At 39.5% G+C, this 25,738-nt stretch overlaps 2 protein-coding genes across 6 annotated transcripts in view; one reads left to right on the plus strand and one right to left on the minus strand.

The window, feature by feature from the left end:
* The window catches only part of LOC107221709 (flotillin-2), a 533,503-nt gene that overhangs the window by 191,052 nt on the left and 316,713 nt on the right, over window positions 1-25,738 (plus strand). The gene's annotated exons all lie outside the window — the stretch shown is intronic.
* Window positions 361-23,451, minus strand: LOC107219042 (glucose dehydrogenase [FAD, quinone]). 5 transcript variants are annotated; one of them, XR_006902779.1, is made up of 7 exons: window positions 20,069-23,451; window positions 11,479-11,699; window positions 10,292-10,506; window positions 7,144-7,622; window positions 5,362-5,691; window positions 3,001-4,564; window positions 2,732-2,824 (listed from the first exon to the last, which is right to left on the minus strand). XR_006902779.1 is itself a non-coding variant. In XM_015657108.2 (6 exons), the coding sequence occupies exons 1-6, from the start codon at window positions 20,147-20,149 to the stop codon at window positions 3,917-3,919; spliced, it is 1,974 nt and encodes a 657-aa protein (XP_015512594.1). In that variant the 5' UTR covers window positions 20,150-23,451; the 3' UTR covers window positions 2,732-3,916. The 5 variants fall into 5 exon arrangements, 4 of the variants coding, with proteins under 4 accessions (XP_046587058.1, XP_015512606.2, XP_046587057.1 ...); XM_015657108.2 differs by having other exon boundaries at window positions 2,732-4,564; XM_046731102.1 differs by lacking the exons at window positions 5,362-5,691; window positions 7,144-7,622; window positions 10,292-10,506; window positions 11,479-11,699; window positions 20,069-23,451 and adding an exon at window positions 361-2,393 and having other exon boundaries at window positions 3,001-3,082.

Genomic DNA, 25,738 nt, shown 5'->3' on the forward strand with positions numbered 1-25,738 from the left:
TTACCTAATTTATAACAACGTGATTATGAAAGCTCACCTAATCTGTAATCATCTAATTAAGAGTTTATCTATTCTATAAATTTTCTAATGGGAAGCTTACCTAATCTCTGATCATTCAATTAGATGTTATATAATTATAGAAGCTAACCAAATCTTGAATATTCCATTAAAAACCTAACCTCATTCCTAATTATTTGACCAAAAGCTAACATAATCTACCAATTATCGAATCGGAACGTAACTTTATTTTCAATTATCTGGTCGAAAGCTGACTTCACCCTTAATCACCTAATAAAAAGCTAACCAAATCTAACTTATAATTATGTACTTGGGTGAAAACTGTGAATAAATTCTCGAGAATACTTTCATGATAATTTATTGACAATAGGTGTTCTCAAAGGATTAACTGCATGTACAGATTTGAATTAAGAATAAGCTATATCATCAATGACAAGAGAAAATTGACGAACTGTAAAAGCGTATCTTCTGATACCGGTCGGCCCTGACGACGGCATCACAATTCGTCCTTAGCCATCCATCGTTCCTTTATGAGGTCAGAAGCCTTCTCGGCAATCATGATGGTCGGTGCGTTGGTATTGCCGCTGGTGATACTGGGCATAACAGAAGCATCTATAACTCGAATATTCCGAACTCCGCGAACTCTGAGCCGAGGATCGACTACAGATCGCACATCGTTACTAGGTCCCATCCTGGCGGTTCCTACGGCGTGATGAATCGTCCCTGAAATATGCCTCACACTGCATTCCCAGTACTCCTTCGTCTCAAGCTGGTGATCGGCGCAAGTCGGCACCTTCGTATGATAGAACTTGATGTTATGTTCCTTGAAGACCGGTGTGTCCTCGAGCGCCTTGACAAACTCGACGCTCTTCACTAGCAGATCGACGTCGCTCTGCTCGGTGAAGTAGTTTGCAAAAATCCTGACCGAATCGTCAGGTCTAGAGCTGCGCAGTCTGACCTCACCGACGCTCTTCGGGTTCAGTAGCGACGTCAGAAGCTGCAGAGTGTCGCGTCGCTTCGCCTGTTCGACCACCTCTCGCGAAATTTCTTCGCTGAGACCGAACGCTCTCGCGAAAAATTCCGCCCTGCCGAGATCGTTCTTCGGCAGGTACATGCCGTGAAACTGGACGCTCGGGTAAACTGACGCCCAGTCCAGCACATCGATGAAACCGATGGTATCAACGCCCCCAACCGTCGACAATTCCCCCCTGCCGTGCATCAGATACTCGTAAACCGCGTCCAGCAGCTTCGACGGTCTCGGCAAATTCGTATCATTATCGTAGCTGATTCCCAATCCTAGCCAGGTCACGTGGTCCTGCAAGTTCTGCCCCACCGGCAGATCCGCCTCTACCTTGATTCCCATCTCTTCGAGATGTTCTCTTGGCCCAATTCCAGATAACATCAAGAGCTGTGGAGTCCCAATGCTTCCAGCTGAAACTACGACCTCTTTCTTGGCATGGACAGTGATCTTCTGACCATTTCTCAGCGTCACGTCAACTCCAGTCGCCTGATCATCCTTCAAAACGATTTTATCGACATGCGCTCCTTTGATTACGTGAAGGTTTTTTCTGTCCTTGATTGGTCCCAGATAGACCTTGGCCGTGTTCACCCGTTTTCCATTCTCCAGAGTCCCGTGGGCTTTAGCGAATCCAGTAAAGTGAGGACCGTTGAAGGCATCGGGAGTGGCAAGGCCGAGTTGCCGGACAGCCTGGAGCAGTAGATCCTGAATAGCGCTCTCGGAAAAGTTGAAGTTCCTGATGACCAGAGGTCCGTCTTGACCGAAGAACCTGTCCGACCAAGCGAAACCAGGTGGCATTTGCTGAGACTTCTTGAAGTACGGCAGGACCTCGTCGTGCGACCAGCCCCCATTTCCGGCCGCAGCCCAAGCATCGAAGTCACGTTTGTTTCCCGTCAGATACAACATCGCGCTTATCGTCGAACTTCCGCCTAGCGCTTTTCCCCTGTGCCATGAACACCGTCCGTTTTTCATGCTTAGACAGGCCTCGGGTTGTGCTTCCAACTCGTTCTCCCAGTCCTCCGGGATCCCAAGCAGGTCCATCACCAGCGCTGGGACATCAGTGCTGGCGGAAGGGTTTTCCCCAGCCTCTACTAGCAGCACTGACCACTCTTCGACTTCGGAAAGCCGCCTCGCAGCAACGGAACCCGCGCTTCCTCCTCCAACGATTATGAAATCATAGTGAATAGGCTCTGATGCTTTGGACAGGATGTACGTCGTTTGATCCGCCGGATACAGATCCTCGTTCAATGAACACCGAGCCGACATCAGCGTTTGCATCAGTTGCAGGAACAGCGAACCTAGTGTGCCTTCTGTCGCTCCTGTGCATCCTTGCGCCAGGCATGACTCCATTTAAGTTCTTCTGCAAAAAGTAGTGGTCTCTAATTGCTTGAAAATTAAATCGTTGCCCAGAACGAGGTGGTGGAAAAATTTGGCAAAAAATACAGAAAATGTTAAGAGGGATATGATTTTGCATAAATATGAAAGTGGCAATAAAAAGTTGTCTTTCTGCTTCAGAATGGAATGATAAAGAAAAAGCTATTAAAACTACACGACATGTATTCAGGAAGACTCATGTAAAACTTGCAATGGATCCGATATTATCTTACGTTAATTCTTCTGGCATAAACGATGGTCTCTTATGAAAACGTTCCATTGCGCAGAATAAAGTACTGGATAAAGGTTGACGGTACTTACAGAAAATGGACGTTTGTCTCCACGGTTTGCGATAAAATTAACCTGAACCTTGCCCCGTTGTACAAGCAGTCGTTTTCCGGAAGCTACTATATACTGTGAATTGTGTTTTCGATGTAACGTGAACAGTTTAATGGATTAAAAAATTATTTAAACCATACAATCTATTCTCATTGTGTCTTTTGTAGAGCTTGGAATACAATCTCCATAATTCATAAGTAAACACGGTGAAAGGCTTCTCAAGGTTGATAATAAAAGGGCGAAATACTGACCTGTTCACTCTGAGTTGTAGTTAAGCTCTGCCGCGCACTGCCAAGGAGTTTATATAACGAATGCCCGAGGAAGCAGGCGTCTGAATATTACCCCACTTCGATTATCGGTAAAACCTGTGCAAACTGGTATTACAACCCGCAGATTTTTTGCTTCAATATTAACCACAAGTGCGTCGTCAGAAGTTTGTTCTACGAGTCGATCAGTTTCCTGAAGAAATTATCACAGATGCGTGCGTATATATATATATACAATTATTGATCTACGTTATTAATTATAACATAGTGCCATTCGATCGAAGTATTATCAAAGTTTTATTGAACCGTTCGATTGGAACCGACGAAAGAATCGAATTCTTTACGTATATTTATCTTTCTTGAATGCTGCTCGGTGCTACTGGTTTTATTTTTACTCTCTTTACACTCGATCAGAGTATCGATTTCACGAAGTGAAGTGTTAATGTCGATGGTCACACGAGTTGGAGTCTGCCAGAGAACCTGATCTATCTAACTTACTGCTTACAATGTATCGATTACCAGTCGATGGTACATCAGAAAATACACAATGACTATGCAGACTGAAAGTATGCAGACTTGCATGTATGAACGTTGTTGTTTTATTATATCGTCTTCTTAGCTCACAACATTTGAGAACCTTATTTTAGACAATATTGTAACCAAAACTTGAATCCTTATTATTTCTAGAAAGCACGTTACAATCATGTCAGTTCACCGTCACTACATCGTACATTATCCTTCTTTTCCTTTCTCGAAGAAACCCGTTAACCAATGAAAGAGCAAAGGAGAAAAAGAAGAAGACGAAGAAGATCTCTCTCTTTTCCGAATTTTCGAAGATCTTGAGAGGATCGGCATATTTTGGCGGTGGGACAAGAAACTCGTACCGGCGAACGAGAATTTCTCACTTCACCATCCAAGCGGCCCGAATGAGGTCGGAGGCTTTTTCGGCGACCATGATGATGGCGGCGACGGGGTTGGCGTTGGGAACGATGGGGAAAATCGAAGCGTCAGCAACGCGGATGTTTTCAACGCCGTGAACTCTCAACTCAGGATCGACAACAGCGCGGGCATCGCCAACCGGGCCCATCCTGCAAGACCCCGCCTGATGGTTTTCCGGGCCAGTCTGAACGCGGATGAGACAAGACCAGTAAGCATCAGACCCGAAGTAGTACCTGGCACACCATGGATGTGGTTTGTTGTCCAAGCGGAGGTCCCACTTCCGCAATGCTTTGGTCTTGCTCAGCTCGACGACCTTCTTTATACCCTCAACGAGGATCTTTGCGTCGACTTCGTTCACGAAGTAGTTGGGGTACAGGAGTGGCGGGTCCAGCGGGTTGGACGAGCGCAGCTTCATATAACCTTTGCTTCGTGGACAGACGACCGTCGGTCTGGCGACTATCTCTCGACGCTCCGGACACGTGTTGATGCTACCATCTGGACACTCCGTTTGAAGGCCGGTCCTAGGGCACTTTGAACTAAAACCGTCGAAGAATATCTGCAGGTCGGGAACTCCAGCCGTCGAATAGCTGCTTTCTAGAAACGCTGTCACCTGCGCAGTGATCGTAAAAATTACAAATCAGAAATATACAATTACATATTTTTCAAATTTAATTGCTATCTTTATTCGATCCATTTATAATTCTTTCATTCGCTTTGTACACTGGGAAAAGTTATTTCGGGAATTCAATAATGAAATATTATAGTGAAAATTTCAACTGCGGTTCTACACAGTTAATGATTTGTTATTTGCTATATTCTAGATGTTATTGCCAATAGGATACGGTTCTGTGTATGAGGCATTCCACACCAAACCGATCCTCAACATCGACGATTTGTTTTTTATTTTTAAGTATGGTGTAGAGTGTACAAAATAATATTTTTCACCGGGTTTTAGATTTTTTAAACTACGGGCTTGAGTCTTACTGCACGCGAAAACAAGAAAACCCAATTTTCGTTGCATAACCCCATTCGATTGGCTTCAAGTTTTTCTTCTGAATTTTTTGTCAAAATACGAACCGTTTTAGACCAAAATGAAAGTGCTCCTATGCTTTTGTAGATATCGCTACATGTGTGTCCGTGAAAAACAAATTTTGCACTCAAGAATTTGATTATATGAGAAAATTGTAATTGAACCAAATTTTAATGAACACTAATTACAAATGTGATTAATATTTTCTTCCACCATTTTATTTTCCCCAAATGACAAATCACATATGCATTCTGCATTTTACTTTATCTTTATTTCAAAACTGAAATCGCATTTGCAATTTATGTCGTTTAATTTTTTTTTTTTTTTGGCGGTAGTGAAAATTGAAACATGTATTTAGGTGATGCCTAATACTTTACCTGGGTCAGACCAGTGCTAGCTAAAGGCCCGCTCCGGGTGGCCAGAAACTCATTGATCGCGCTAAGAGTAAGCGTTTCGTAGTGAGTGTCATTGATGCTCATCTTTATGCCGATGGAGACATGATTGTGGAGGTTTTCTCCTACCGGCAGATCCTTTACAGGCTTTATTCCGAGCTTAGTGAGGTGCTCCTTGGGTCCGATTCCTGACGTCATCAGAATCTGCGGTGACCCGATAGCCCCGGCGGTTAGAATCACCTCTTTGTTAGTCTTCATGACTCGCCGTACCCCATTCTTGTCGATGTACTCGACCCCGTACGCCCTCGCGGACCACTAGTTTATTTATTGATTTTTTTATTTATTTATCCACGAACCACCCGACAGTAAATATGAATAACTAAAAATTGGACACTTAAGCAGCAATTACATGATAGACATAAGAGAAGAAAAGTAAAAGGATGCTATAGTCATTCTTTATTGTCCAAGTAAAATGTCACTTATTTTGACTTTTATACGAGCCTGCGCATCACTGATATGAAAATACCTCAGATGGCGCAATTCTTCATGCAACGCTAAACAGAAATATCCGATAACATTTTCGTTTCACGCGAGAATATCGCCAGAATATGTACCCCAGCACTATGTGGCCACTCAATTACACGAATATGTTTTCTGGCATTATTCTTGCGTAAAGCAACCACGTGTTTGGATATTCGTGTTCGATATTACATGCAGAATTACGCAAGCTGTGAATTTTATGGATCGACGATACACAGGCTCTGATAATAGCCAAAATAGGTGACACTTGTGCAGTCGGTGAAGGCTGACTACAGCATCCTCATGGTGTATTGCATACGAGTGGACGCCTGAAAAAGTGGATGAATTTTTAAAAATTAACATCCAGACAACCAATTATTCAATTCGATTTGAGTTCATATTATTAAAACATACGTAGATCGAGCTTCATTTGCATATTTTTTCATAAAAATCAGTTGACGAGATGCGTTGTTATTAACAGTATCGTCAACCACTTCGCTCTGTCCTATTACTTTGCTGTGTCCACGATATCTCAGGAACGAACCGATCGATTTAACCGATTTCCTTCAAATTTGGAGACATATTATAGTATTTTTGGACAGTTAATTCTCTTTGCAACGATACTACGTTTTTTAAATAATATTTTTTTGGTAGTCATATTTAAAAAGTCCTAACCTTTGGATTAACAATAGAATTTAAACTTCAAATTGTCGTCATTGTGGTAGAAAGAAAGTCGAACCATGGGCACCGCAAAACATGTCACCGATCGAAATTATTGACGTTGAACTCGTCGACAAAAATGCTTCCTAGCAATTGATTTTGATTGGGAAAAAAGTGTAAGTAACTATCGATGTCGAAAGAATGAAAAGAAACAAGCCCCGATAGAATTGAATAATTGGTTGTCGAGGAATAAATTCCACAAAATTCTTCCACTTTTTGTACCGCTCATTCTGTATTACGCCCACTTGATAAACACAACAAATAGTATATTATGTAACAAGGGAATAAAGTCGAATTTTATTCCTGTGTTACATATAGGATTTCATTTCCGACTCAACTTTGGCCGGAAAATTTATTTGAAAATTGTGATTTTTAAATTGGCCTCATATTTCCCGTAAATACGTTTCAGGGGAAAACATACCACTTCGTCCCGCTCTTCAGGAAAAAAAAAATTAACTTTATGGTCGAGTCGGGAATAAATAAAATATTGACAAGATAACAAGTCTAACGTCGCAAATACTCAGCCACCTTCTCCACGAGGATTCGTGTCACGTGAGCGTTTATCAACACGTCCAAATTGGGCCGCTGCGAGACGGGCCGCAAATAGTACCGCGAAGTAGTTCCACGAAGGCCGGCGCTCGTCATCATCGGGGCTACCATGAAACCCGTCTGGTTAAAGCCACGGAGCGAGCCGATCCGGTACCTCAGCTCCTTTGCCGAGTTGAGCAGGTCCTCGGAGAAGTCCGGCTTGTGCGGAAAATAGTTGATCTGCAACGGGCCGCCGCTCCGCGTTCGCGCGAACGGCTCGGTCCGCACCATATTCGGATTTGCCGGCGCCTCCGCCCGCTCGAAGTAGTGCTCGATCTCACTGTACGACCAACCGACGTTCCCCTCCCGCGCCCATTTGTTGTAGATTTCGGGGTGACCCCGAACGTACATCATGCCATAGAGACCCCCGGTGCCCGACACCATTTTGCCTCGTGGCCAAGCACAGATTCCGCCTCTTTCTGCGAATGTCAAGTTCCCATTAGGTGGAAATTTGAGGCATGGAGACTAGAGGTAAGGAGGCCGAACGCAATGCTGGCAAAATTGACTGTGAAAGTGATGAACGATCCGCGGATTGTACCCGCCTGGCGGCGCTACCACTGCGGGCTCTGTCAGCGCGGTAATTTTGAATCGTCGATCCTCACGTATGTATCCTGTTCGAAACCAGGCGCTGGTATCGCCTGCGGATACATCCCGAACTACAAGATCTTTCATCACTTTTACGATCCACTTTTCGACGATTCCGCCATGTGCGTTCGGCCTTCTTACCTCTAGTCCCCATGATTTGAGGTTTCGAGGACAGATCAGGTGTACATTTATCGTGTTGGATTCTGAACGATTCGGGAGCGCGCGCATTTGGCTTAAATACGAAATCTGATGGTAATCGTCTGATACGTCGGTAAGCCGGTCGGTAAAATCGGCCGCCAACATCTCGAGTAGGTTGAATATTACAAGGGTAGGTAGGCCTTGAAAAGGTCATTGTTGAATTTGGACCATCTCAACCCTCCAAATCGGCTGTGAATAATTAAAAACTAATTCCCTAATTTTTTTAGACTTTTACCTCAAGTCTAACCCCTTCCACCAACAGAATGAATTTCTCCATTTTAAATACTCGTGTTTCAGACACATTCTCAGTATATATTTTATTGTAGGAGTAATAATGTTCAAAGAAATCTGTAACCGCAAAGTTTTAGTCGGTATTAGTGCTACTATTTGCGAAAAGAATCACGTCATCATACCAACCAATCTAGATGAATCGCACTTCCTATAATTAAAAAAATGTCGGATTTTAAAGACGCTCAATTCGTCGTGATTGCATGGTACGATAATGTAACTTTTTTCTTAGATCAAAGCTTGTTGTGTACACATGACGTGTTGGATTCTGACCGGTTCCAGGCACGCGTATTTACATCAAACACAAAATGTAATGGAGATCGTCAGAGGTATATCGGCGATGCGTGATTAGCGCTGTGTAATGTCTGACTTGCTCGACATGTCGGTGCACGATCTTACAGACTGACTTACCGACGTATCAGATGGTTCTCATCGCATTTCGTGTTTGGCGTAAATAGCGTTCCCGGAACCGCCTAGAGTCTAACACATTAAATGTATAGGTAGCAAAAGAAAGAAGGCAATACTCGCGGAAGGATATCTCTTAATTTCAAATTTGGAATGTCGCCCTCGGAATTTGAAGCTTTTTCATCTGAGTAACATTAGTAGGGCGTCATTTTTTTTCTCCCAATTTGTTACCATTCACAATCAGGCGCATTCAACGATACGTGTCTGAATCTCGGAGCATTTTGTAGAGAATTGAATTCCTCAGAAATTTATGATTTGAATTATTGTTGCGATGTCTTTAGAGTTTAGTGCACAAAGTTTCTCTACCTGCATGCTGTTGGCAAAGTGTCGGTTCAAATATATTTCAGGTTGTAGGGACAAGTCGCTTAGCAACAGTGTCTCATATTAATTGGACATAAGAAAAATATTTTGGTGGTAATTAATGGTTGAAGATTAATTTTCATGTAAAATTGACTTTCGAGGCTTATAACTCATGAACCCTTGAAGCTACAAACTTTGATCCATAGACATTTTTATAGAAAATCGAATTGCTTTGAAAATACGTCATGTGATTTTTTCTTTTCAAGTCATTAGCTTAGCAGTCAGAAACGTTTAAAGATGAATCCAGACATGAAATCGATTTTCCAAGTTTGCAACTTTTGCAGTGTTCGAGCTACGGAGGTCGCGATTGAAAAATACTTTTGTAGAGAATTTAATTCTCTTCATAACGCTTTCAGGATCAAATCCGTATAATTTAAAACGGCTGATGGTAACAATTGAAAACAAATCACATACTCCTCGTGTTCACTGTGTAGAAGGGGAAACTTAGAATGGGATACTAATACCAAAACTGTTCAGAAAAAACCAACAATGTTATTTGCACCATGATTCTATAGGCAAATGATCAAATTACCCTAATATGTAATACAAATGAATCAGAGTGACCAAATTCGAATACCACAAGCTGAGATATGAACAATTTGAGAAAAACTTTTAAAGTTAAGACGTTGAAAATGATTGAATTCTAATATTTGTGATTCCAGTCGTACGTTTGGGCTCATTTTGATTGTTAACCGAATGCGTACAAATCGTTTGAAAAATATTCTAGAGATTTTCCATGATAGTTGAATTATAATGCACAAATGTGACTTGGATAGGGTATATGTTGCACCCTACTTTTCAAAATCTATTTTACTAACACCGGAAACAACTACGCCATAAAAAAAAAAATTTCAAGCAATTTGTGCAGATCACTACAGTGATCAAAATGAGTTCAAAAACATCAATATCGAATAAAAAACGTCAGAGTCCAGTAATTTTAAACGTTTTAACTATAAATTTTTTTTATCAAACTGTTAAAATACCTAAACTTTCGTTATTGAAATTGCTCAGAATTATTTCTGTTGCATAGTAGGCTTGTTGTTTCATTGCTGTTCACTATCATTGGCACAAATAACACAGTTGGCGATCTCTTAAACGGTTTCTTCTCTTTTCCCAATTGTTGATGCAGACGCTACTGTGTATTCATTCTCCACAAAAGAAGCTGTCTTCAGCTTGGCTTGCCAAAGCTCACCCAAGCAAGCTGTCGGGTGTGGCTGCGTTGGTTCCGTCAAGAACTTCCAGTCCAATGACGAGTTGATCGCGTTGAAGGCAAGCCCCGGGAAAGCCGTCATCGTCGGTTCCTCAGGTCCCGCTTCGATGAGAAGCACCTTCCACCACGGATAGTCGCTCAATCGTCTGGCTAAGATCGGTCCGGCAACTCCGGCGCCGACGATGATAAAATCGTACCTGAATCAAATCAAATTAGCAACACAATGTCACGTTCCGTTCATAAAATTGATAAGTAGGTGTATAATTTTACTTGGCAATTAGTTCTCTCGCACGACTAACAACCAATCAACCGTAGTTCGAAAACGTTGAACTTGCTATCGTCAATTGAAATGATCCTGGGAATGTACGAGGATCGGGGTAAAGTGGGGCACTGAATAAAATAGAGGAAACCGATGATTGTGCATAAAATAGCTTATTTATATTTCTATAAATCACACAGAATGAACGGAAGTATTTCATTTTCTGAGCTACAAACAAAGACTCTTTAGTCTAAATCATCTTTCACGGTATTTTTGATTCGACTTACGGGGGAAAGTCATAAAAGTGTACAAACGGGAAAATTGAGGAATAGAAGTTACGAAACGGTAGTTGGATTTCGGATTTCGCACAAATCACTTGATACAGATATTTTGTAGTATGAATAAATTCCGAAACAAAGCGTTAGTGTGTTGACTGCAACTGAATGAATTTCACATGCGTTGTTTCCGCAGCCACTTGAAGAGCCGAATGAAAATCCAAATGCAGGCGATTTGTAGATTTGTAGACAATAAATCGGATATACGGTGTAGTTTTGTCGTTTACAAAAAAGACAAAATAGTACTATGTCTGAAAAATGTTCAATAACTACGTTCTCTCTACGCGAATTCATTGGTCTTTTGTATTTCTTTATATAAGTTGAATATTTGTTGGAGCCAATTCAACTGAGTTTACCTCAACAAAACTTTTTGAGTGCTTAATTTGTAATTGTTTCCGTTGGACACGATATCACTCAACTGTTACGGTCACATGTCTCCCGACCATGTTTCTTCGAGCCATCGCACGCATGATTTTTCCAATGAAACGCTAATCACGACCTTCGCAGAAGCACGGTTTGCTTGGTATAAAAATAACTGAGATCCTCATACTAACTGTGCCATCACCATTGCTTACCATTGACCATCCGGTAGATCCGACCTTCCGGCCCGTCGACAAGGGTCGGCTATGTCGCATCTGGACATCATCAAGCTCTGAACAAGTATCATGAAAGACGCCATACTCCCGCAAGCTGAGTTGAGGTAGGCGGTGTCATCGAATTTGCACTGGCAACATCCGCTGGAAGGATTGTCACTCGGATTCGCTAATGTCCCGGCTCCTCTCGGCATCGCCGTCGGCTACAAACATGGAAATCAATCAGAACCATTCAGCACGTTCAAAAAAATCAATTAAACCCATTTGAGTGTATCAGTGCTGACTAAGCTGTCTGCAATAAGACCCAAAACTCATGTGTATAACGTGTGCGTGTTCACTAATTTTTGGCCACCCTTTCAAGAACGAAGCTTAAATCTGGCTCCGATTTAAATATGTTACAGTGCGTACTGAAATACGAAAATCGTTAAATTTTTAGGATATTAGGTATTACCTCTTACGAACAACACAGTGATCAATTTTGCCATGTTTTCGAATTCAACATTTATCTTTGCATTCTTAGCACTTCCTGTGGTCAGAAAAGAAATATAACCGTGATGTGTTTTTTCGTGTGAAAAAGTCCGATATATCCAGATATGAAATCCATTTAGAAGTATACATTCCGAAAAACTGTCAAAGAACGCGCGTTCTCGACATTTTTAATCCTGTAGGTTGTAACGTGTCCAGGCACCCAGGCTGGTATTAAGGAAGAGAATCACCAATACAGATACAGAGATCGACGCCAAAAAGTTTCAACAAGAGTTAGCAGCGACCGCTAAGCTGGCGATATAAGCCTATAAAAATGAATCCTTTTCCCCCCTTCTGTATGAGCAGCGGCAATGCTCAGCGAACTAGATCGTCCCAGAATTTGGGTATAAATTTAACTGCTGACCACGATTGGTCACGCATATATTTTCAATTTTTATTTCAATTCATAATTTTTGTACCTAGCCAAGTGGCAGGTACCTAACCTCTTCAATTCTTGGAAGATAGCAAATCGGCAGCACAGCGCTTCACTGACTCACGTATACGTGGTCTCATCTGTAGACAGTGGATGAATCCAACTTCATTTGCCACTTGGAATAATTTCAAGGCGAATCGCGTTGTAAGCTTCGGCTTTATTTCGAAATATTCGAGACTTTGTGATACAGTATCCTCTAGTACTCAGATCTTGTATCAGTTAGAATTTGGCCATCATTTTTAGTTTTTTGGCTATGTGATTTTTCATAGTAGTTTTCTTTCGTTACTTTCGACTTTGTTTGATGCTTGAAGCTGGTAATCCAATCTTTGATTAAGCATTGAAAGTAAAATCATATCTGTTTCCTTATTTGACGATTAAAATTACTTGATTTCAAATTTGGATAGAGGCAGGCTAATAGACAGCTTTGATCAAACAAGTGCCGTTAAAGGACAACGAGTTTTCAGGGAATGCCAAGTCTGATAGACAGCCACGGCTCTCGCCTTGGGCTGTGAGTTAGAAAAAAATTGGCGATCAAAAAGTGCAGGCACGAAAGACACGGAATTCCCATTTCCCTAGTCTGTGGAGGAAGGTAGCTCTGGGAAGTTGTACCTCCCAATCCCGTAAAACAATATGAGAAAGTAGCTCTGGCAATTTATTGTCGAAGTCTACGAAAATGGCAGCTTCCGTAACTTGTTACTCAAGTCTATGACATGGCGGCTATGGCGAAAGTTCGAGTTCGTGAAACGCTTTAGCTCAGTTAAGGTCATGTAGTACTCCTAATATAGAAAGAAAAAGGGCGAGTTTTCTCGGTCGGTAAAGGTAGGAGTACTACTTGACCTTAAAATAGGGTTTTTTGACTTAGCAGATCCAATAATCCTTCTTCCCAAAAGTAAGAGGAGTTCCTTTCTTTATTGAATCAAATTTTCCATCTTTTAAAAATAAAGATCACGAGCAGTTTGCTCTCAGAAAACCCGCACAGTCGATGGTATATTACAAAGAACAAAAAATATATTGTGTCAAGTTTTTTTCTTTTTCTTTTTGCTGAAAAAATAGACATTTCGGAGTATATTCTGAAATTTTTGGATTCGGATAAAAATGACACCATAATTAAATCGGTATATAAATCTTGCAAAGATCTGAAATTTTATAAACATTTTTCTTTCCGTATCCTTGAAATTTTTACACCGATTTAATTATGGTCCAACTTGATCCCGCTCTAAGCGTGTCGGAATATTCTTCAAAATGTTTGTATTTTCACGCAAACAAATGAAAACTATTTTTATTTTTGTCGTTTCCATATACAAGCTTCATAATGTCGAAAAACATCGTTTTCTTGGCAGTTTCTAACGATCTATCTCAAAATTAAATTAACGACGTGTTTCTCGTAACCGGTAAGACTTGAAGGCTTCAAATTGGCGAGTGGCTGAAAGTTTTTGACTCGATCCATATTAATATAAAATTCTTCGGAGGTTTTCCGATCTTTTACCAATGAAGAGAAAGATGGAAACAGTTGCATTAGCAGAATTTGATCCGTGGACTTCGCTACACGGAAGGTTTATGAAAAAAAATTCTGCCTTTAACATGTGCATAAAGTATAACAATTCAAAAACAATCAGATCATATTTTTCATTCCTGTCGAAAACGGTAGTTACAAAAGTTAATGTGCAGTTTAATATCGCGTGCTTTCAATGTATATTGATAAACTTGAGTACGAGTAATGTCACACAGTACCTTTTTTACAAACTTTTGCATCTACTCTAACTTTATTTTAAACAAAAAAAAAATATGCCAAATAGTTTTCTCTTGATTTGCAAAAAAATTTCATGAGTCTTCCCCATTCGGGCTGTGAAAGCTAAACTTCTAATCTTTAATCAAATCTCGGACATAGCGTGTCAAGTAATTCAATACAGTTTGAACCGTGACAATTCGGAGTTCCGCTTTTTTAGCCAGCGGGAAATGGTAGACGCTTAGCACGATTTATAGACATTGCAAACTATCATTCGTCTCATAAACTACTGCACCTGGCGTAAAATCATCAATCTAGGTCAGTTCAGTAATTGGCATCTGTCAATTCTGAATCGATTTCTGCTTAACGCGTAGAAAAATGCAGACTTCATCAAAGTTGTTCTAAACTTTGACAATAAAAACTTCGCATCGGAAACAAAAAATAATCGGATCGTATTTTTTTATTTATTTTTTATTAAATGAAAAATCAAGCAAATACGGCAAAAAATTATAGCAATGTTACGTCACCTTTCCTAAGTTTTACGTATATGCTGGAAAATCGGTGAAATTCAATTGCTTGTAAAATGTAAAGAGTGAAAAAAATAATGTGAAAATTCCTCTGCTTTGTGCTCTTATGACAGTTGATTTTTTTAACGCGAAGATTCAATTATTAGGGGATTTCGCGCTTAATTTCAATTTGCAGTCGATAAATTGTAAATCTAAAAATTCAAAAGTAGAATTTCTTTATGAGTTATTCATATTTCTAACCGAGTATTTTTATTTTATTTGCCGATTTTTTATATTACTGCTTTTAGCGAAACAAACCAATAAACCACTGATTTTCAGAGTTATGATTCCCTTTTCAAGGATACAAATGTTTTGAAGTGATAACGAAATGAAGTTACAAAGAGCTCCACCAGGAAACCATCTTTGGTACAGAAAAAATTGTAAACCGTCAATCTTACAAGCCAATATGCGAGTTGTTTGAAAGCTAGTCTTAGCAGAGGTGTGAAAATTTTCTCACGTGTCAGATAGAACCGAGACACAGAATTATAGAGACCAAATCACCTTTCAGAATAGAAAATCTTTGAATTTTTACCTGCACTAGTAGTTTCCAAGCGACTAATTGCATCACAATACGTTTCGAATGATTTTTCTACACAATTTAATACTCTTATTAAATTGATGCGAACTATTTGAATAATAGTCAGCGGAATATAACTGGGATTATTTGCTCTAAACAAAGTTCTCGTTACTATTCTGTGAATTTATTTTCCAACAAGTAATTCATTCGCAAATTATGTGGATAACAATTTCCAACGGATTCAGAGTGATTTTAAACGGTTTTAAATAGTTTACAAATATCAAGAAACATTTCCAAGCTGTTTCAAACTAATATCAAGAGGTTTCAAACGATTTTTAATGGGTTTCACGCAATTTAAAATGGTTCAAACTTATTTCAGCCTGTTTCAATTCATTCCAAAATAGTTTTAAGCGGTTTCTAATGGTTTTAAGCAGTTTCAAGTGGTGTCAAGCTATGTCAAAATAGTTCGAAGAAATTGTACAGGTTCAATCTGATTTTAACCAATTGCTAAATAATTTGAAACGAATTGAAGCGATTGCATGCAATATTTGCGCGATTACAATGAAAAGTGGTTTGCGATTTCATCTCGTTTCTTCCGTCATCTGCCATGTTTTTTGGCAATCCGACCGAACGACGCGCAATCCAAATTTGAAGAAAACTGATTCTGTTTAATTCTACGATGACGTATCTCAACAGAAATGCTCACACTCCTAATCCCTGATTCAACTCGTTTTGTCTACTTCATACGAACCATGTTCGAGTCCATTGCCTCCATAATCCGCGACAACCAGCCAGAAGCAAATAAATATACGACCGGCACTGTAACTGAGACGAAAGACGAAATATCGACTATTGGTCATTCCCAATTGTTAAGTAACTACGCTTTCCATCTGTCCAACGTTTCCGGCACACAGCAGCCAATACGCCGGTCAATTTCATGTCTTAACTCGCACTTTGAACGTCGCGCTTCAATTAGCCTGCTATTCTGCGGCCGTAAACCCTTCTTATTCCGTGTATTACCTCTTCGTCAACCTCAAATTCCTCGATTTAATTCTCCTGAGAACAAACCGAGACTTGGTTGCCGTATAATATATCATAAATTATCAGCAGTTCCTTTGTCAAACCTTGAGTATTATTCTGACCACGCTTAGAAAAATTTTTAGTTCCGGTTACCGCTCAGTCCCTAACTATTTTCATTTTTTACCACAATCGAAAAATTTTGTTCCAGGTACAAAATGAAAATTAGTTTTGTAGCTGTTACCAGAAAGTCTGGTATCCGTTACTATTCTTTCTCATTACGATCACTGTTACTATATTGTCTTGTAACCGTTGCGAAAATTTAATTCTTGTGGAACAATAAATTGACGTTCAAGCCTTGTTTAACTAAAAAAGTAGAGTGAACCGAACAAACTGATTTTGCGTTGCAATTACCAGAAAAGGATCGACAATAGCGCAAAATGGTTACGTTTACCTCGTTTTTCGTAATTCCAACAATATTCAAACAGTTTTTTTAACGATACCTGTTTTACTTAATTTTTCTAGTTACTGTAACAAATGAAATTTTTCTCAATGCAAGTAAAATACAAGTTGAAAATTTGCGAAGAATTTATCACATACATGCATTAACTATGTACTGTTATTTTTTTAAAGATCGTTTTCACTCTTCGTTAAAGTTTACTTTTTCATTGAATAACGTGAGGTTATAAAATGTTTGGTTTACATGAGAAGAACGAATCTCTCTTTTTTCGAACATCCGTTGTTATATGCTTGCTCGTTTGAAACTCACAAAAGTCTTTGTTAATTGCCACTAAAACCGTACAAATTGAAATAACTTTGAATTGCCGAGGCTAATTTGCAGCTTGGAAAATTTAGGGCAATAACTCGTAGAATCAATTTAAGACAAACATTTTCTAATGCTTTGTCCTACATAAGAAAAAAAATCTGTAATTAAGTGGTAAGTGTGTCAATCATGAGATCATTTGCTTCTTTGTAATCATTCAATAAAATGTTCGTTGAATCAATCGGACTCTTTCGTAACTAATTGCGTATTAATAGTAGTCGCTAATCGGTCTTGAAAGGAAACTGAAAAAAACTATGATTCATTTTTCTGCGTTTTGATTTGTTGTTCTTATTCAATGACGTCTCGATATTGGAATTGGCGATTAATAAGATTAACGATAAATTATCAAACTCTAATATTCATTCGATTTTTCGTATTCGAATACAACAAGCGAAACGGACAGTCACCTTTGACGAATTAGGATAACACAGATTGCATCAAGTCTTGCAACTGGTTTTTGGACAGTTAAATTTGCCGTATTCAATGTAACACACTGAAAAAAATTTCATTTGTTACAGTAACTAGCAAAAATTCAGTAAAACAGGTATCGTTAAAAAAAACTGTTTGAATATTGTTGGAATTACGAAAAACGAGGTAAACGTAACCATTTTGCGCTATTGTCGATTCTTTTTTGGTAATTGTAACGCAAAATCAGTTTCTTCGGTTTACTCTACTTTTTTAGTTGAATAAGGCTTTAACGTCAATGTATCGTTGCACGAGCATTAAATTTTCGCAACGGTTACAAGAAAATATAGAAACAGTGATCGTAATGAGAGAGAATAGTAACGGATACTAGACTTTCTGGTAACAGCTACAAAACTAATTTTCATTTTGTATCTAGAACTATATATTTCGATTGTGGTAAAAAATGAAAATAGTTGAGGACTGAGCGGTAACCGGAACTAAAAATTTCTCTCACAATCAGTGCAACCTGTAATCTATCAATTAATTGGTACAACCTTGATGGGTGTATTTATTAAATTATTGAGGACGGTAACGATAATAGAAATCAAACCAATGTGACAAGCTTGGAACCTTGACCAAGTAATTTTGCTGCGAAAGAATCATATCCACATCGTCGATGTCTTTTCAGCCATTATCAAAACTGCTAATGATGGACACACGGAAACGAGTTACATAAACTGATTTGTTTTGCTTGTCGATATGAAGTTTCAAAAAATTGTACACTTGCGATAGCAAAATTTATACGTCAATTACTAATATAAGATTATTAGGGTAACACCGGAAAGGCTGTTGAGGTATTGAGGAATCTGAATGTATAGATTATGAACAAATTGGTAAGTACGAGGAAGATTTTCAGACAGAATTTGAAAAGCGTATGCAGTGATTCCGAATTCAGAACCTATAGAAACAAGATCCTAATCCCACTTTTTATCGTAACGAAATTTATTTTAAACTAGTATTGAGCTTATACAAACAAATTTTGCGATAGCGAAACAAGCTGTACGAAAATCACTAATCAGTCGCTACATGCTGACAAAGTCGGAGACAATATGCGATAACCATTGAACTGACTGGAGGAATTAACTAATTGAGGTTATCATCACCAAACTGACTTTTACAGATTAACGCAATTTATAGTAATTTTGTTGGGAACATTTATCGTCAAAATTTCAATGACAGATTTTTCCCAATCACATTTCTACCGTATAACATTCAATTATTCCTCGAGTCCACTGATACTGATTTTCATCATCGGATAGCAATATTGAATTGAAAATAGAAAAAAAAACTGTTTCATTGAATTTGCGAAACACAGTTTTCTTAATATAAGCCATTGGGGAGTGAAAATGAACGAATCAATCAGATTCTTGATCACAGTAAAGCAATTCAATGTGAAAAATTGATAGATAAAGCTCTGGTTTATAATTTTAGTGTTCGTTTTTCGTGAATTTTTAGGAAAAACGTGAAAACTTCCAAATACATTAATTTGATACGAATTCAACGTACGACTATCTCATAATCGAATTAGCAAAGAGCATTTACTTTTAACTCTCCAGTCTCTTTGTTTATTACTTTATTTTCATTCATCAACTCGTATTTCAACACTTGTTTTTTCTCCTGAGCGATAAAGTCGTCGCTTTAAATTTCGGAAAATGACAGGGTCAATGATACAGCTAATGCTTCAATTATTAACAAAAGTTTGAAAAATTGATGCAATAGCAAACAAAACGTACAAAATTCAACAATACAGTAACGTGCCATTGTCTCAAATTGAATAAAAATTTTGCTTCGACCAAAGAAATATTTCACCGAGTTTAAAGTAATTATTTTATCACTCAGGAGATGAAAACAGTGTGAGATTATACGAGTTATTGAACTTGTCCGCTAGATTGGATAGTTCGACGTTACACACAATTTTGGTAAAAAAATTTGCTCCTCTTGATTATTTTTATACTGTGATAACAAATGATGAAACGTAATTTGCGAACAAGATACTATATTATGATCGCACGTTTCATAAGTGTTCGGTGTAAATAAAATCCATCTGTTGGTGGAAGGCAACTTGTTCTTTAATATCATTACATAGAGAATGTTTTGCGCGTTGACGACTTGAGCTAACATAATATAATTAGTCCAAGTCGAATAATACGATGGTTGTAAAATAAAGTAATAATCATAATTCTCAACGCTGATTATGATAATAATATCTCTTGGGTGCAAAAGGCGATGAATCTGCTTCTACTGGATATGTGTAAAATTATTAGTAAAAGTCTTTGAATAATAATTCCCTTGCTTTCACTACGGAAGTATTACACACTCTTACACAACGCAAGGATACGCGTTTCTGCATTGGTTCGAACTAAGTACCAACCTCAATTACCGCGGCATCAAACTAGGCAGTTGAAAAATAATCAGAGCGTGGACGGAGGAAATGAGAAAAAAAATCATAAAGACGAGTGAGCGATAATTTAATAACTTTGGAAACAAGTAACCAACTCACTTCGTATCTAATGGCCGTAGCGAATCCAAAGCCGATGATAATCCATTGCAGAAAATGGACGAGGAAGACTTTTAGCTCCATATTCTTACGTCCTAGAAAAGTCGCGGTGTCACCTCTAGAATTAAACAGACTGTGGCACCAAGCTTAGTCCGCTTTTGAAGTCTTCGAAGCCCATCAAGCCACTTCCTCCATGTCTTGCAATTACGCTTAGACGCAGTTGAAATACCACGAAAACGTGTAAAATATGACTCACACATGCGGTCAGACACTATACATGCACTTAATCACATCGATGATTTCACCCCACCGCAGCGATCGACGGATGAATGAAGTGACCCTTCACAACATTATCTTCATTGCTGATACTTAAGTACCGTCTGCAGCTGAATTCCCCGCTGCATCTGCCGGATGTTCGATGATGATGGTAATACCGATTGACCGAGAATCACTAATGACAAATACCCGCCATTCGCGAGGCGGTGATCATCACACACTGCGATAGTCAAACTTCACTCTTGTACCCGAGATCCGGCGGCGTCGAAGCCTTCTGTACGAAAATACTCGAGGCAAGAGAAGAGTCTGTCAGACGAACGTGGGCTTCTCCGAAACTCCCCCTTCGGTGCAGCAGTGATGAAGTCATCCAACCGCCGGCGCTGCAGCTGTATTCAATTTTTACCTCCTTTTCTCTCTACTTTTTTTCATTCGGCATGCTTCTTCTTATTCTTACTTCTTTTTCTTTCCGTTCGTATTCCTCCTAAGGTTAACCGTCGGGCTTCGTCTTCTTGCCTGACGACACGAGTGATCTTCTCTCTAAGGATGTGTCAGGTGTACAGTCCTGTCGAAAACGTGTCGAGGTAGAAAAATTTAGGAACAAAGGTTAAGGACCTTCGGAGGAAGGACCAAAGTCTGTTTTTCTTCACGCGAATCCTCGTCTACGGTGATACAAACACCGAATCTCATATGAACGTACTGCACAGTAATTAAGGGGATCCAGGTGATGTATAAATTAGGTTAAAAGCATTTATATTGTTGTCCAAAAGAGCTTCGGTACACACGTTCTTCTGAGTCGAGGAATCACCAGCAATTGGTTTGCTGATTGAGAATTGAGGGAGAGTGATGTCCTGGGAGAGGTGGAAAAAACTGAGAAAAGGAACGTAAGTTTGTGGCATCCAAGTACAGTGGAAAAAACTGCGAAAAGGAGCGTAAGTTTGTGGAATCCAAGTACAGTGGGAAAAATGCAGCCTGACACTTGTGTGCGAAGGACATTTACTAGAAAGATGTAATTGGAAATGGTCTAGCTAGGGAAAGTTAGCGACTGATGAGCACATGGTGATACCTAGTAAATCATTGTAGACTGAAACGCAACTCAAATTACGTGCCGTGACAGTTTACTTTCATCAAAGATATTCCCATGGTACGGAACACAATAAAAAGCCGTGAACTTCGTTCGGAATCGTTCATTGAGTAGTAAATAAATAATCTGAGACGGGTTACATAATCGAGCGTCATTTCTTAGTACCAACGTAGAGTAAACAGTACCTATTAAAGAGAACCAGTTCTGAACAATATCTTTTACAGCTTCAAGGAGCCAAGTGGGTTAAAGTATTGATCGGTGATTCACATAATTCACAGTATTTTTTGCTTACAACGAGTGAAGACGTTGCTGTGGTGTCCAGTTCATAATAATGGATTGACTGTCACTATCTAACATAAGAAATAGAAACGGTTAGAACATTTTTATCGCTACGTCAGTCAGCTGTCAGCAGAAATCGTGTACTGTTATGATACAATCGTTAATGTCGATAAGTTACCATTCAATTCTTGTAGCAGATGAATCACGATAAGACTTGCTTCTGCATTAGAATGTGGCTACTCGATAGTACCAAGTTCGCGTACCTACAGTCTGTTCAATTTCTACGAATAACTGGTAATTTTTGTTGCAAATGAATTCTGCGAAATCACCTGTTACACATATTTTATGAGGTCAATACATTTTGAATTGAAGCATTAGTTTGTTGAATGCGACCAAATTGATTTTACATTAGTTATGTTTTGGTCATTTGCACAGCTGGATATCAAAACAAGTCGAGGCATTTTTGGATAATTTATTCCTAACAAAGTCAGCTACGATCTACTCAAATTAGGTATATGGTACAAGTTCATCATTTACAAAAAATTCAGAATAGTATTATATGCTCTTTAAATGCAAATCCGTTACTTCTTGTTTTCGTTCCTCCATATTAAGACGAAATCGTTTTGACCCTTTTTTAGTATTTATTTCTTAATTCTTCCATTTACTCATTGTTTTTGCTATATACTACGTACCCCTGATAAATCCTTGAATCAACAAAAAAGAGGACTTTTAATGCAGTAAATAATTCAGAAAAAGCAGGAATCTACTAGAATTGAACATCATTTTTGAAAACAGGTATAATAAATTCGTTTTTCGCATATATTTTAGTTGAGCACTGCCCCGTAAAAATCAAACATCTTTCAGTTACAAAAATTCCAGAATAGTATAACGATGTCTAAAAAACTGTTGATAACTTAACTCTTCGTATGCATGCGCTGGTTTTTTCTGATAATGAGGCGACGACATCGTTTTGATCCAATTCAATTTGACTAACCACAGCTGCACTTGTTCATTCTTCATTTTTTCTAAATTATCTACTTTGAACATTGTTTTGACCAGCCTGAAAATCTAAAATAAATCTTTGTAATCCAGTCGAAATTTACATGACTTCGCTCGATGAAGAACATAAGACTGGAAATTTTTTTACTGGTTCATTGGCTGGCCTAGAAACATATCATGAAGTTTGTCAAAAAAATCAGGCCTGGAGTTTCGCGCAAAATTTTTGTTCTTGTTGAAAAAATTGGAGAAATGATTGTTCTACACGTTGGACGAGTTTCAAGGCATGTCATTGAAAATTCACAGAATTAATAGCGATAAACAAAACGATCGATGTCCGTGTTTATAGGTAATTTACAAGTAAACTACCAACGATACGTGATTTTTGTACGGGACTAATTTTATAGAGGGCAACATCACGGACAACTTTTGCAAGAACCATTTTTTTTCTAAGACCAACGGAAAAAAATACGTGAAATTACAACTTTATCAATTTTCAAAAAAATGCGACGCGAAAATCCGAACCTCATTTTTTTGAAAAACTTTATGACATGTTCCTAGGCATCTAATGAACCTGTAAAACAATTTCCGGCCTTAGCTACTTCGTCAAACGAAGACTTTCGAATTTCCGTACATTCTGTATTAAACATCAACTTAGCAAATTATGCATATATTGTGTCATGCCTTTCGTTTTTATTTATTGTTGCAAAATCGACAGTGAATCGAAGTTGGAAGCAAGTTTTCTCCTTTATTGTGAATTCACTTTATACGTGCTCAGTGTGTTTCCCAAATAAACAGGATTTACGTGCTAATTTGTAGCAGCTGTTAGTAGTGTATATATGAGAGTTCTGGACCACCAACCCCCCTAGCTCCCCCCTAGTTCCCCCCCCCAGCTCACCCCTAGCCCCCCCCCCCCTCCCCCCCACCCCCCCGGTCATTTTCGATGGCTATTTCCATAGGATTTGACACACACTCACACACACACACACACACACACACACACACCCACCCACCCACACACACACACACACACACACACACACACACACACACACACACACACACACACACACACACACACACAAAATAATTCCTGTCGAGACTTGTTTGGCGCCGGAAAGCCGCACATAAATCAGATAAGGTAAGAACCCGCTAGATCTATTGAAAAAATTCCAGGAAATGACCCCTGAAGGAAGGTTTAAAATGGCGTTTTGAATGCTTTTAACAATTTTTTTATTTAACACCAATTACATTTAGTTTTCTTATTATATTCTCAATTATCTTATTCTAAATTTTAACGAGTAAAATTATACATATTATTTTCAATATCCATATTAATTAAACATATTGTTATTCCAAAATTGACTTAAACCAATTTTTTAACAGTACCACTGATCGGATTATATTCAACAATGCGATCATGCAAGATCATGCAGTAGGCAGAAGTGTGTGGTGGGAACGTAGTGCTACAGTCAAATTCCAATCGAATGTCCACAGGTCCAGTTTTCAATGTTCGTTCTGCTTGGAGCAATCGATGACGGTAAGGGGAGCTTGGTTTGTAAATTCACGCCTCGATAGCAAAGCCTCAGCTTCTTTGTTATAGTAGCTCATTTGAAACCGAACATACATATCATAGAGAATGGCGGGGGATGTGCAGGCTCGGACTTGTTCGCTATAAAGAGTCGTAAAACCCAAAACTGTGTGTACACATACCATCCGGTGAAGAGCGGACAAGATAAGATTTTTCTTACACCAAACACTGTTCGCTACCTGCTTTTCGTTGACCGATTTTTCACACCACATGACCCACGCTGCTTAACGACTCATAAAACTCAAAAACTACATTAGGCGGCGGTGGGTTCGCGGAGAGGGGGAGGGGGAGGGGGGGGGGGGGTGAAAACCTGTTCCAACACGCTTTAAGGCAAGATGCAGCTGCGGAACTGGGTGACTTCAAACTGGCAGATAAACCGCAAAAATTTAGGGATGGTGGGGGTGGGGACTGCGGACCCCAGCCGTCTTTCGCGTCATTTTTTACATGAATTTCATCATCTCTGCAGAGTCGGGAGGGCAATAAAACCCAAAAATTTAGGGATGGCGGGTCGGATAAAGGACGGACCCAGTCGTCTCTGACGTCATTTTTCCCTCCGAGATGCGCAGAACGCAGTGCGCACCGCATCTCTGACGTCATTTTACCCTCCGATATGCGCAGAACGCAGTGCGCACCGCATCTCTGACGTCATTTTACTCTCCGATATGCGCAGAACGCAGTGCGCACCGCATCTCTGACGTCATTTTACCCTCCGATATGCGCAGAACGCAGTGCGCACAGTTCCCAAATTCTTGCGATCTATCGGTTTACATACATATAAGCTCAACGCATCCGATGCAGACTCGTCAGTCTTACACGATACGTGCAAGTCAAAAAAGTTATACAAAGTTCAGCTTATATCAACGTCAAAGTCATGGCAGTCGAAGCGTATATGGGACTTGCGGAGCAGATGGAGAGGACGTACAATTTGCTGAGAGAGCAACCACCCGGAGAAGAGAATGACGCCGTCATCAATCATTGGGCTGATATTGGAATTGCGAATATCCAAGTTCTGCGCGATATTTCCATGCAACGAGGAACAACCGTTGGTGCGAAAATACGGATCCAACATACGATCGCACTCTTGCAATCTTGGGTGACGAAGATCAAGCAGTTGCAGCAGCGCACAGTGGTGACGGGTGAAAATATCGGTACTCCTGCGGGTGTACAATGGGACGACGTGGATAGCGCTTTTGCCAGCCGAATCAGAACGGGGGTTGTCACAAATCTCCGTCATAAAAATTTGGACGCCTTTCTGGACGATGTGCAGCGCGTCGTCACCGAGAAGTTGGAGCTGATACTGCGCGAGGAGGGAAATGTGAAGGTTAACCTCATATTATCGTGCAAATTCGAAAATGCCAAGCACGAAGAGATCTCCACCGAAGTTAAGAGTTTCAACACCTCCAACGTGGCGATTCTCCTCCCATCGAGCGATATAAATGGTTGGTTTACA

The sequence above is a fragment of the Neodiprion lecontei genome, chromosome 2 (assembly GCF_021901455.1).
Source record: "Neodiprion lecontei isolate iyNeoLeco1 chromosome 2, iyNeoLeco1.1, whole genome shotgun sequence".
Taxonomy (NCBI): Eukaryota; Metazoa; Arthropoda; class Insecta; order Hymenoptera; family Diprionidae; genus Neodiprion; species Neodiprion lecontei.

Coding starts and splice junctions, on each gene's coding strand:
- LOC107219042 (XM_015657108.2), bottom strand. CDS start 20,149: ATGGAGCTAAAAGTCTTCCTCGTCCATTTTCTGCAATGGATTATCATC. Junction 11,700..20,068: donor CTACGGCCATTAGATACGAA/GTGAGTTGGTTA, acceptor CCATGTTTGTAG/CCGACGGCGATGCCGAGAGG. Junction 4,565..5,361: donor CTAGCACTGGTCTGACCCAG/GTAAAGTATTAG, acceptor ATCACTGCGCAG/GTGACAGCGTTTCTAGAAAG.